Source organism: Ambystoma mexicanum, chromosome 4p, assembly GCF_040938575.1.
Source record: "Ambystoma mexicanum isolate Mex_15411 chromosome 4p, UKY_AmexF1_1, whole genome shotgun sequence".
Classification (NCBI taxonomy): domain Eukaryota; kingdom Metazoa; phylum Chordata; class Amphibia; order Caudata; family Ambystomatidae; genus Ambystoma; species Ambystoma mexicanum.
The window spans coordinates 1,164,487,335-1,164,501,188 of record NC_090927.1 but is presented as its reverse complement, the minus strand read 5'-3'; the positions used below and the strand labels follow the sequence as shown (position 1 = coordinate 1,164,501,188).

At 44.4% G+C, this 13,854-nt stretch overlaps 1 protein-coding gene across 17 annotated transcripts in view; it reads left to right on the top strand.

Annotated features, from left to right (window-relative positions):
• The window catches only part of SYNE1 (spectrin repeat containing nuclear envelope protein 1), a 1,651,720-nt gene that overhangs the window by 679,158 nt on the left and 958,708 nt on the right, over nt 1-13,854 (top strand). For all 17 annotated transcript variants that reach the window (XM_069606781.1, XM_069606782.1, XM_069606785.1 and 14 more), the window contains 4 exons: nt 1,819-1,917; nt 2,764-2,951; nt 5,070-5,190; nt 10,460-10,626. In XM_069606781.1, coding sequence (XP_069462882.1) covers nt 1,819-1,917; nt 2,764-2,951; nt 5,070-5,190; nt 10,460-10,626 — 575 coding nt within the window. The remainder of the gene's footprint in view (nt 1-1,818; nt 1,918-2,763; nt 2,952-5,069; nt 5,191-10,459; nt 10,627-13,854) is intronic.

Sequence of the window (13,854 nt, the reverse complement as noted above, 5' to 3'; positions counted from 1 at the left end):
ACATCATATCTGTTTTTCGTGTATTGTTAAAAGGTTTGAAAGCACAAAACCTTGAAAACTAAAAGTGAGAAAAGCCAGTAAAAATAATCCGGATGAAGGATTAAATGGCAGACGCGATGTCCCTTTGTATTCATATGAAAAGGAAAACGATTTTAAAAAAAGGGAAGCACAACAAAAAGGGCAAAGGAGGAGTAACGGCCCAGCAGAACGGGTATCCTGTGTTATATCCTTGGCCTCAAGCCCAGGAACTGCATCTCTCTAGCCTAAAATCTCTCCACTGGCTCCCAGCGGCTGCGATGATGAAGTTCAAGAACCTCTGCATCATCCACAAGGCTTTCTGGGTCCTGGACCCCGCTGCACTCAACTCTCCCTACCTAAATACCCCCCTACTAGAGCCCTTCGTTCTTCTAGCTCCAACTCTCTGCACATCAGACACTTTTCCAAGCAGAGGGTGGTGGTAGATCTCTCTTCTCCACAGGTGCCTCCCCCTGCAACAGCCTACCTGCCCCTCTCACAATTGAGCTGGATCTCCTTAAATTCTAGAAGCTTCTCAAGAACCCCCTTTTGTCTTCCTCCTTCCCTCTCCCCCTCCCCAGATAATGTCCCCCTCTGCCTCTTTTGACTAACTGCCAGGTTCCTTCAGATTCTAACCAGGCACCACGTCCTCCTTGACCCGTCTACCCCTGCACTTGGTCGCCCCTCATCCCCACTACCCATAACCTGCACTTGCCCTCCAAGGCCCCCTCCCCCTGCACTTTTCTGGTGGATCCTGCACCCTTTTGAGCCCTTCCTGCCCCTTCCCTCTTACTGAGCATGTGGACCTTCTTTCCCCTGCACTCTCTGCATTCCCCTGTCACTTGTCCACCTGGCCTCCCCTTGACACTCGCATAACCCATGGGCCCTTTCAGCCATGACCGGCACTTTCCCTTCCCATCTCCTCCTCACTTCTTGTTACTGCACTTGCATGATCCGAATGACACAAGACCTAGTAAAACCATTTTGGTTTTCTTCATCACTGCCCCCTCCCCCTCCTCTTTTGACTTGTTGCGCCTTGAAACACCTTTTTGCTGTTTAGGCGTATTATAAATACTCAATAAATAAATAAATATAATGTTAGAAAAAAATGTCACTATAAGGTGGGGACCGTGAGCAAGAGAAAAAGTGGGAGCACGAATAGGGGGGCGGGTGGCTGGGGGTGAACCGCAGGGCAGAAGAGGGAAAAGCACATGAAACTGGACTCTAACAAATGATATGCAAAAAGAAAAACAGATTTTCAAACATACATTTTCACGCTTTGAAACACTTGTGTGTGGGCGCGCTATAAATAAAATATATATCATATCATAGCAAAACAAAGTACAGGAAAAGGTTTATTTCAGGACTCTAAATTTCGAGATTTCTTTTCCCACTTTACTGTTTCAAACCGTACATTTCACACGGCAGATCCACAACAGGTTTTACCGAGTAATCATGGTCAGTACTGGATATACATGAACATTATCTTCCGGTTGTCATTAGCTTGAAGTGGCCATTGCCTTGAACATCGGGCCACGTCAGTCACCAGTTTTAAGGCCTTGCAAATAAACCACATGCAATGAGAATTCTGTGCGATAGTGAGTGTCAGGCGAGTGTCCATTCGCACCCTTGCTCCTCAACATGGTATGATATGCAACCTTTGAGGCATCCGGTGACTCCAGCTGCCTGTTTCTATTTCCACTCACCTCTACCACACCTGATCTGGAGTACTGCCTGCTCATTTTGACTTTTTGTGGGTGTTAAGTACTGAGGTCAATTCTTTTTTTGTATTTCTAACCCCAGGTCCAGAGATCCATGGCCGAAGTTGAAGCTAAACTGGCCAGCCCTGTGACGTCCTGCAATTCGGCTGCAGGCACCTCCGGCGTCCTTCAAGAGCACATGGTAAGGGCACATTGAGGGTCTGCTTGGGAACAACATGTTATGTCATCTTGCATTTGTATAGCGCCTACTGCCATAGTTCATGACGTCAATGCACTTTTGCCAGCCAGAGAGGGAAAGGAGGAGTAGGGCCGGGAGGAGCAAAGTGAGGTAGATAGTTGGGATGAGGACGAGGGGTAGATAAGACGCTGAGGAAGACACGAGAAGGAAAAGGTGGGGATTGCCTATCCTGATCATTATTGGGGTCCCATCCTTAGCGGAAAAACCAATGTGAAATGAGATGCACAAGTTACTTTTAGGATTAGTAGTTGCAGGTTTATTCATATTATTTTGTATACTATCTAGTATTCTTATGATTTATATGTTTATCAATAATGTTAATAGCGCTATTACTATTACTGTTGTTACGAATACTATTTTACTATTATTATTACTAATATTAAACAAACATTAGATTTACGAACAGCACATTAGGAAAAGAATAAATGTTCTTTGCAAAAATCGTTAAGTGTGCTGCGAAACAGTGAATTTCGTTGTAAAGGAAAGGATTAGAACAAAATAATCTCAGTAATAAAAACACAAACTTTTTGTGTACAGGGTCATTTACATTCAATTGTCGGTAATCTTAAAGGCATTGCTCTATGTGTAATGTTTCACAATATTACAATACACGTGGGTCTTTGTCACCTTGGTTAAGTCTCTCATCTTGACTAAGCGTTGGTTGGTGCTGTGGCACTGCAGTCATATCATTGGTTGGTGCTGTGGCACTGCAGTCATATCATTGGTCGGTGCTGTGGCACTGCAGTCATATCATTGTCACTAATGGTGCCCTTTCGGTGTGCGGAATAGGATCTTTGCCATGACATTGAGACGGTGAAGAACACGGTGGCGTCACTCGTGACGAGTGCCCGTAAGGTCGCCAGTAGAGACAAGGCTATTCAGGAGGTCACGGCCGTACAGCAGCGGTACGATGGGGTGCTCAGGCAGGCCACGGAAAGGCAAACCCTGCTGGAGGATCTGCTGGCACAGTGGCAGAGGTAAGTGGGCTCTTGTACTTTGTACTCTGAAAACACATACAAGCCAAATACATTATAGGGGTCTTAGCGACAATTCAGCTAAATGAACACAACCCATAGATCACTTTTGCTACATTCTCGTGGAGCTCAATCTTAGTGTCTCCATAACTTTGGTGATACAAACCAACACACAAGTCCAAACAATTGTATTGGAGAACCTAAAGAGTTGTCATCCTGACTTGTGAAGACCTTTGTGATAGTTCACAGGCTGCTCAACTGCAGTGCTTCCTAGAGCAACATTTCTCCCATCATATAAAATCAATTTCTTCAACTGGCAGGTTAGTGTGATTCTGGCATGGAATACCGTTCCAACTAAAAGACTAGCTGGTGTCATGGATGTAAGGATATGCGTTCACTGGCTGGGAATTCCTTATCCTAGCATGGGTGTGCACTCTTGTGGGAGGCTCCCGGTACTTTTTAATGCATGCTCTTGAATATTGATCACAATTATCTTTAACTAAATCCAATTTCCATATGAATCAAATTTCAAGCTTAGTTGGTAAATAAGCAATATATTTCTATGGCAGAATGTAAGTAATAAACATGCAATTTGTTTTTACAGTTCCCCTTATTCTTACCTAGTTTAAACATTACTTTACAGTGAAATCCTTTATCAGCCAGAGAAATCCTTCACATTGCATAATCCTCAGTAATCTGTAATTAGCATGCTGTTCAATGGCAGCAGTGCTCCAGGAAATGAAGAGAGTCTTTATTTCCTGTTTAGAGTACAACTCTATCACTTATTAACGAACATTGAGTATGTTTTCCATGTCTATGATCCGAAGGTCTGAATTCATGTTTTTTGCATTGTTGACTATAAGACTGAGTGTAGAACCTAAGACTTCTCCCCTATGTAACATCAACCATAGAGCGCCTCTTATACTGTGTGACCTACGTATTATACTTAGCACAAGTTCATACTTTTCATAAGTTTACTGTTATGGTCTACAGAAACGCAGTTGCATTGTGGAACTATCTATGTCTGTGTGTTTGTCTTATTCCAGTCATTCATGAGAGTCATTAATTTCACAGTTGTCATTCACTCTGCCAAGTAATAACCGAAAATATGACACTAACACAGAAAAAGAGTAGCCCATATGCTTCGGATTAAGGATGGCAAAAAGTAGCAACTTTCCAGCCGTTTCCTTGTTATTGCCACCCGTAATATGTGCTAAGCCATTGCTAGTAGCCGTATCCTTCGGATCTATGCGATTTTACCAAATTCAATTACAGAGAAAGATTTCACAACAAAACATTTATAATGAAAAAATATCGATTTGTTTGATTGTTTTTTTTATTTAGGGGGTCCCTATGCTTTTAAACCCACCCAAACCCCTCCCCTTACCCTACCTACATATATATATATACATATATATATTTTCAGTTTTTTATTCGTTAAAATCATAGTTAGGCCAATTTAGCGTTCCTAAAAGTGCCTCATGAAATGGAAATGTACTAGCCTGGTAGTTGTACTACTGGCCATAGTTACCATTGTAATTCCCATCTATTTAAGACAGTGGTCTTGAAACTGCGGGACGGGCCACCTTCCGGAGGCTCAAAGATGTCCAGGAGGGGTGCATAATTGAGTACTGTGACAGCTTTTAATAGAAAATATAATTAGATGGTGCAGTATGTCTAGGGTTAGATATTTGCTTCTGCCTTGCAAATGAGCTGTCTTACCGTATACTCTGACCAGTGTCAAGGTAATCCCGAAAAAGAACGGCCCTTTCATCCATGCTGCGTGACTAGAACAGCTACGCAGTAGTTAAGTCGAACATGGCATGTTAGACACAGAAGAAGGAATGTCCACTGTATTACAACCTGTACTATCAGGAATAACTACAAAATGGCCACTGTCTATTCTAGCACACACGAACCAATGTATTGCCACCAGCATCTTCCGTGTTACTCCCTTCGCCACTTCACTGACTGAAGCAAGCATTATATCATCCATTGTGTTGGCTAGTGTTTCTATAGACACAAATAAAGTTTGAAAAATATCAACTCATTCAACCCTACATATTTAAAAGGTTTTGGCCAAATAACCATGATTTGGATTTTGATTATATTTTTCTCTAGGCAGGAAAAAGATATAGCATCCTTTCTTGTCTGGTTAGAAAGGAGTGAAGCCGCGGCCAGTCCACCCGAACACCATCCTATTGACAGAGCGAAGCTGGAAACGGAAGTGGAATCTCTGCAGGTGAGTCATGGTGTTTACAGTCAGGGAGAGAGAGAGAGAGAGAGAGTGAGAGAGAGAGGGAGGGAGGGTCAGAGGGAGAGGGAGAGGGAGAGGGAGAGGAAGAGGAAGAGGGAGAGGGAGAGGGAGAGGGAGAGGGAGAGGAAGAGGCAGAGGCAGAGGCAGAGGGAGAGGGAGAGGGAGAGGAAGAGGGAGAGGAAGAGGCAGAGGGAGAGGGAGAGGGAGAGGAAGAGGGAGGGTGAGAGGAAGAGGCAGAGGGAGAGGGAGAGGCAGAGGGAGAGGGAGAGGGAGAGGGAGAGGGAGGGTGAGAGGGAGAGGCAGAGGGAGAGGGAGAGGGAGGGTGAGAGGGAGAGGCAGAGGGAGAGGGAGAGGAAGAGGGAGATAAAAGATTGCAAAAGGAATTATTATTCCATCAAAAATAATGTTTGTGTTCCCATCTCCTTCATGACCTGGTGGTACATTATGGAATGACAATGTCTGTTTTCCTGATCCAGATTTTTACCTTAAAACCCACCCATGCGACCAGTGCAAGATTGAAGCACCACCTGTCAGTTGTGGTAGTCTAGACGGCATGCTTTTACGCAGGAAGGCCATGCCGGACAAGTCGAATTGAGTCTGTTCCCTGGGTTGCCAGATACATTGATATGATATGATCGGTTATTTATAATGCGCTTAATACCCAGAGGTTTCTAAGCACAGACCCCAGGATCGAACCTGTGTTGCTCCGTATCATCTTGCTTCCAAGGCGAGCACGTTGCCCCTGAGCTATCCTCCCGAGGTCTGGCAGAGGAAGGCGTAGGCCCAGCTTAATTCTCAGTGAAACCGTTAATACCGCTCCACACTCAGGATTGTAAATCGAGTTGTGCATGCATGGGCTGCGAGGTACGTTTGGAAACTGGGTTAAGAAGCAACTGAGCTATCGGCAGCAAGGGATCCTGGTAAATGAAGTCCTGGAGGAGAAGAACATGGTGACACGTTGGGGGTGTTACAGGAATGGCACAATGCATTTCTTTGCACTTATATTTGTATGTGTTTGAATGCAAAGTTGCAAGAGATGTTCTACGTAGAATGACATAGATCCCAAGTACCATTTTTTGTATAATTCATAAGCAACTTTTCAAGTCGCGTAATAGAAAATATGCAAAAGTCAAGTAGGTCGGGCCTGAGAATTTGTTGAGGAACCTCCCGGCAAACACAGCGACTTTGCAGATTCATTTTGAGGGTGGGCGGGAAAGTGCTACAACTTAAAATTGCTGAGGGTACAACAGAACAGGGTGCTAAGCGAACAAGGGGCCAAACCTGGAGGCCGCACACGTGAGCTAGAGGTGGATGGGGTTGGAGTGGTTCTGTGAGTTCTTGGTGAAGGTGCGGTGTCAGATGATCTGAACGTAGCATATGATATGATATTATATGGCATTTATAACACGCCTGGACACCGTTATTTTACCTACTCGTCTCGGAGGAGAATAGCTCAGGGGCAACTTGCTCGCCTTGAAAGCAAGACGACATGGAGCACCACAGGTTCAATCCCTGGGTCCGTGCTTAGAAACCTCTGGGTATTAAGCGCGTTATAAATAACCTATCATATCATATCATACTTGAAACCCTGGCGAGGTACACGTTCAGGTCCCTGTATTGAATTGTAGCGAGGTGAGGTGTGTGCAAGAATGAACAGTGTGGATGGCAAAGCTAAGCACTTTCTGAAGAGGGAGGGAAGGAGAAGGATCTGGGGCCAGTACAGCGGCTGTTAGACTGGCCCTGCTTGCTCAATACCAGAGAATCGATGATGCTCTAAATGGAATGAGAATAGGGGCCAGATCCTGCCGCTATCGAGGAGATTGAAGTGAGCAATGGTCATGGTTAACGATGATGAGGGAACACTGATGCGTGCAGCAGTCAAAGGAGAACCCCAGGGTCCTGGCTGAGGCCCGAGGCGATATGCTGCAAGGAGCAGGTTGCAAGGCTTCAAGTTGGACAGTGGTCCGATGGACCCAAAAACATTGGGATGAATGACCCTCTCACTTCGGGCGATGCACATAGGTGCACAGTGAGAGAATGTATGTGCTTCAATAGATGTTTTCACTCTATAATGCTCTCAATCTAGCATCGATATCGAGCAAATACATGTGCACACTAAATTCACACAAGCAGCAAGGGGTGTGTTCTCATTAGTTGTGTGTACTCTACAAAACCTCATTCTCTCTTAACAAGACTGCAAAGTCACTCTCTGTATTCCATGTCCTCAGATAACAATAGAAAGCGTACAGACTCCTATACTAAGCCACAGTTCTGCAAGCTTTGGCTTTCCAGATGTTTTGGACTACTGCTCTCATCGGCCCTAACCAGCCAGTCAACTTTGAGAGCTCCTGGAATATGTGGTCCAAAACATCTGGAGAGACAAAGGTTGCAGACCACTGTGTTATGCTATAAAGTTTCTGCTCTGCGGCAATCGCCATTGTAATGGCCTAAAGATCCTTGTATTTTTTTTTAGAGAAAATCGTGTATTGTGCCCCCGCCCGGTGTCTTGTTGCTCTAACATCATTTTTACAGCACCCCTAAGTGCGTCTTTTGGGTGTGTTACCCACAGGTCCTGCAACAGCAGTAAGTCCTTCTTTTGTGTCTCTGGTAGTTCCCTCTCATCTTCCTTTGTCTGGAGGGTCGTGCTTGTCCATCATTCGCAACTCTTACTTTTAGACCTCACAAGTCTTTGCCATTTAAGGCATCATCAAGAGGCAGACTCCATCAGCCTAGTGCAGTGCATTCATGAACATCACAGATGTACAATTCTCACCTGTGAATTGGCTTCCAACTGACTGCACATGTATTTAGATGCTGCTCACAGGACAATATTGGAGTGTGATTTTGGTTCACACGAAACAACACTATCAAGTGACTTAAAGAAACCGATGTGTAGTTCCAGTAGTATCGAGGGCCGGTCTTTGTGTCAGGCAGCTCAGGCGGCTGCCTGACGTCAGTCAGCCTCTAGGGGGCGCTCGCCTGAGCCTCAAGCCAGTGCAAAGCCACTGGGCCAGGTCGCACGCACCAGCCAAAGCCAGCCAGCCTAGGAATATGAACGTAAGTTAACAACACATTAAAATGATGCATCATTAGGCAGCCTAAAACTGCCTAATGATGCATCATTTTAATTTGTTGTTAACTTACGTTCGTATTCCACACTGCAGCGGGCGGCAGGCAGCCTCGTCCCTCAGGCAGGGCAGCAATTGGCAGGCCAATTTGCAGAATTTGCTGCTTTATTGACTTCCTCAACACTGTCACTCTGCGGGGACCCTGTGCCTCTCACCGCCATCACCCACCTCACACTACTCTACCCGTGCGGTATACCAAGCATCGACTCACACTTAACAAACTCAGCCTCCTCTTGATCTTCAAACCTGAGACTCGGCCAACATGCCAGTCAACTCCACTTGATTATGCTCAAGCATGAGGGAGCCCCTGGCGGGGGTCTTTGGTATGGCAGTTTGTGAGGTAAGAGTTACTGTAAGGCACTTGGGGGGACATCTGTCCAAGATGCAGCAAAACAGGTGTGAAAGGGCAGGCAGATTTTTTGCAGATGCAGATGTATAAAATGTTTTCTACTCTGATTTCTCGAGTTGTTGTTTCTGTTCCGCACCTTCCTTTCTTTCTTTCTTTCTTTCTTTCTTTCTTTCTTTCTTTCTTTCTTTCTTTCTTTCTTTCTTTCTTTCTTTCTTTCTTTCTTTCTTTCTTTCTTTCTTTCTTTCTTTCTTTCTTTCTTCTTTCTTCTTTCTTTCTTTCTTTCTTTCTTTCTTTCCCCCTCATCCCCCTGTCCTCTTCGTGTTGCTCCTGTACATAACTGGGTTTTCATCACGGGGGTCGGTGGTCATAGTGGGGGTACTTCTAAGTCACCAACTGTACCCACTCTACAACGAGCCAAGGAACATAAGACTGGGCAGGCCGGGTTGGGTTGGGCCAGGATTTTAATGTGTCCGGGCGCCGATGAAAAGTGAGCCATAATCGCAAAATGTCTTTTAGATACTTTTGGGGAAAGACTTTTGGAGTGCTATTCACCTGGGGGGGAGGGGGCTTTGTGATAGATTGTGCATTTTAAAGTATATTTAAACAGATCCGTTTTGACCACCCTAAAAACTGCCCAACAGTAAGATGCTAAGCCAGTGCTTTTGGGCATTTATTGACCAATAGTCCAATTTGGGCACCTGAAGACAGGTTTGGCGCCAAAGGTGCTGTACCCACAAGTAGTGGTGCCTGCATTGGCCTGTTGATACTGGTCTAGCCAGTGGCCACCAAGCTCGCAAAGGCAGCCCTTGTCCCCAAGATTTACCCCAGATAATACTGGTGCCCACGGATAGATAGAAGTGGCCCTCAGACGCTGCAATGTGTCAGTACGGACAGTTTGAAACTGCATTCAGGCAAGGCGTTCCCTAAGAGCAGGTGACAGAAAAACCATTTACTTGGGCCGCAACAGCTGTGTTTTCACATTAGAATTCTTCTGTAAAGTACTTGAATTACAATGTAATGAAACGCTTCATTTACATAGTAATTATTTTTTCATATTGAGGAGGAGTTTTGTCGCACAACAGAGGTGTAGTTTGGGAGTGACTTGAGCCAGTCGGGGGAGGAGGCGCACATTCTGATGAATGGGAGGGGGGGCACCAACGATGCTTCCCACCTGGAGTGCAATCTGGTGTAAGACCGGCCATGTAGTACCTATAACCCAGACGGAACCCAGTTGCTTAAGCCATGGATCCCTATTTGTAACCGCACATGTATTACATGCTGTACTGCTGTATTGACTTGTATCTTTTGACGATGTAACCTCTGTAACTATGTAAGCTTAAAGTATTTGTATTTGTATTTGTTTTATATATAAAGCACAGCCAGGCCACTGGGCATCCGGGCACATCATTTTCAGTACAGGTTTCAGAACGTTACAGTTACATACATTAGGTAAAGGACGATACATACGTATTGCTGATACATGAGTAATACAGTTACATACAGAGCATTGAGGAAGATACAGTTAAATATTAAAGTACGGGGTTTACAGTAATAACAGTGGGCAGAAGACAGACCTTAGATCAAGGAAGTTAAGCTGTCATTGAATCCAAATCCTGAAACCAGCGCTTAGTATTGCGCTTGAATAAGTGGAAGGTCTTGTTTCCGCGCCCTGATACCTATGGGTCTGGCGCATGCTATAAATAAATAAACAAACAAACAAATACAACATCTGCTTGTGTGTATGCTATTGGCATATTGTGTCACTTTGGTCTTACAGGATTTGCAAGCTGACATTTCAACGCATGCCCCGGTGTACTTGAAGATCGCAAAGTTGAATGAATCGCTTTCGGAAACCGCTTCCACAGACAGTGCCAATGAGATGAAGACGAGCCTGGAGAAACTGGAGGCAAGATGGAAGGCCCTGCCAGATACAGTCAATAGCAGGTGGGTTTCTTCCGAATATCAACTGTCCAGAAGCCTTTAGCAGTGATGTCCATCCAGTATTGAGTAGGCAGCTATCCAGCCAGCTCGGGTGGGTGAGTGTGGGTGGTTGTGTGTGTTGTCGTGTTCCTGCACTACCTGCTATCTATGTGTGATCCCAAATATTTGCCTAAAGTTCTATATTATCGGTATTGTCGTTCCGTCTATTGAAAGCAATGCAACCTGTCCATCCTTCTGTCTGCCTAGCTCCGTCTACTTCACATAATGTCTGTCAGTTTATCTTTCAATCCATCTACGCATCCTTTTATGCATCCATCTAACTCTGCATGTACACTTTTTCTCTAGCTGTGTTTTTCTTTGGTTTCCTCTATCTTTGGCTTTGCCTTATCTATCTGTCTATCTATCTATCTATCTATCTGTTTATCTGTGTGCCTGTGTCAGTCTATGTGATATATATATATATTCAAGGACACATTTTTAGTTGAAGTGCAGTTAAGGTGAGTAAGCATAACACAACAAAACCCTTGAAATTTAGCGCATTGGGAAACTAAGGACCGGCTTAACTCGCTGAGTTCCTGTTGATCTCACCCATAATGCCATATCCCCCATAATGCAATTTTGAGTGGCATTGCACTGATAATTCCTTCTCTTATAATCAATATGTGCTCTTGGACTCTGCAATGGGAACGCGCCGAGTTAAGCTGGTCCTGGGTTTTCCAATGTGCTGAATTTCAAGGGTTTTGTTGAGTTTGCTCACCTTAACTGCACTTCATTTTTTCTTTGAATTTTAAGGATTTTGTTATATCATCATTTGTTTTCAGTGCCACTGGCCAAAGGCCATGGGCATTGTATGACCATGGCCAGTGGGCACAGCCGTTGACCATGCCCACTGTATATTTCCCAGCCCAGTCTTCAGTCGTTCCCACTGTATATTTAAAATCGGTACCGTGCCACTAGCCATGGCCTTCGCCCGTGCCCACTGTATATTTTTTGGTGCCACTGGCCATGGCCAGTAGTCACAGCCTTTGATAGTGCCCACTACATATTTCTCAGCGCCACTGTCCATGATCTTCGGCCGTTCTCACTGCATATTTTTTGGCACCACTGACCATGGCCTTTAGTCACGGCCAGCGGCCACAGCCTTCGGCCGTGCTCACTGTATATTTTTCGGTGCCACTGGCCATGGCCACTGTATATTTCTCAGCACCAGGCCACTGTCTATGGCCTTCGGCCGTGCCCACTGTATATTTTAAAAAAGTAATGGGCTACTAGCTGTGGCCTTCAGCCATGGCCTGTGACCATGGCCTTTGGCCATGCCCACTGTATATTTATCGGTGCCACTGGCCTTTTGCCATGGCCACTGTACATTTTACGAAACTACCAGGCTTCCAGCTGTTTAAAACCCTACTAAGCTCACCCCTGACCTCACTGAACCTGCTTTTTTTTCTTTTGTAACAATCCTTTCCCAGACTTTGCAGTCTGGAGAGACCTGGGTGTACAAAATTGCCTGAAAATATTCAGCCAAATCCGTCACACAAGTCAACGTTTTTAGCAATTGATTTTGTACGATTTCCTATGGAACTCACTGCTCACCTTAACTATTTTTCTTTTGTTTTATTTTGAATTGTTTTTTTACAACGCACCTAATACCTTAACTGAGTTTGGTTTCTAAGCGCGGATCCGGGTTTCAAACCTCTGTTGTTCGGTGTGGTCTTGCTTCCAAGACCAGCGTGTTGCCTCTGTGCTATCCTCCATTCACAGCTATATCTATCTGTCTGTCATCTATATTACCAATCTCTTCCAGAGGTTTTCAGGTCGCAGGCTCAACTCCCGGCTGGGTTGATTCAATCCTTCATCTTTCTAAGATTGATAAAATATGCTTTATTAAATTGGATAATAGCTTATTATTGAAGTTCCAGGAGACAATTGAGTTTGTGGAGTGTGCCATTTAGACAGTCACCATCATTATTATTGATTGGCTATCTGGTTGTCAAACAAGCACTGTAGGAAGCTGTCTGCGCTGGAAGCTAGGTAACTATTCTTCCAATCTGGGAGGAAATCAAGGAGTGGTGTTTTTGGAGTTGCCTTTCTAGAGAAACCTAAGCGCTGGTCTACGCTGAAAATGTTAATATGGCCGTGTGTATAAGAGGGCAGTTTGTGTGTGTCCTCCCGCCATCTGCCTTTTCTGGCAATAATATTAAATGGCCCACGTTTTACAACCACAGCATAAGGTATTCAAATCTCTTCCAATTTATAAATACAGCGTCATGTTCAACTAGTATGTTTTGGTTAAAGGCCAAAGTCATCATGTTGTAGATAATATAATAATTTCAAGGCAGACATTTACCAAGCGCAGGGCATACAAAATACTATTAAAAAAAACATACACATGTCTGATTGACATGAGTGAAATGAGCCAAAATCGGCACATTCAACATCAAAATCTATGGACATTCACTTTGCCTGTAAATAAAAATAGGTAATATACTTTAAATTCAAGGACTCTTAACTAGGTAATTTAAAAAACAGTATTGTTTAAGACTGTGCAGAACATCCATAAAGCTCCACTTTGCAAATGTTGTGGTGGTCTGGGATAGTCAAAATCCCCATGTTTTGTGTTGACTATGCAAACATTCTCCTGGTATGATAGAAAACAACGCACAGGCTCGCCTCTGTAGTGGATAGTAGGTTTTCTAATGACACATTATAATTCTTCTTTTATAACGCGCGTAATACCAATGAGTGGTTTCTTAGCACCGGATTGGATTCAAACCTGTGGTGTGCCGCGTTGTCTTGTTTCCAAGACAAAACGCATTGCCCCTGAGCTATCCTTCCTTCCACATTGCAGAAAATCCCCTAGCTGTCCCAACCAATCCGCTGATGGCAGGGAACAGACACGTTCCCTCTGCCGAGCCAGTGCCAGGGTTGTTAGTCCCTCCCTAGATCAATAGAATATCAGGGCAAACCAGACACAAAGTGTTTTTCCCCAATCCAAACCCTTGGAATAAGCGCACGGGAACAGTAAGCCACTCCCTATGTAAATGGCAGCTCCCTTTAAACAAACCTCCAGCTATAGCGTAGAAAAGGCTGCCTTTCTCTTTAAGAAAAAATAGTTCTGTTCACCAGGAGCTACTAGCGTGTATTGCAACATTGTTAAAACTTGGTTCAGACCATCAGGGAAGTCATTTCACAATTTAACAGGAGTGTTTGATAAATCATGCAGTTTCGCAA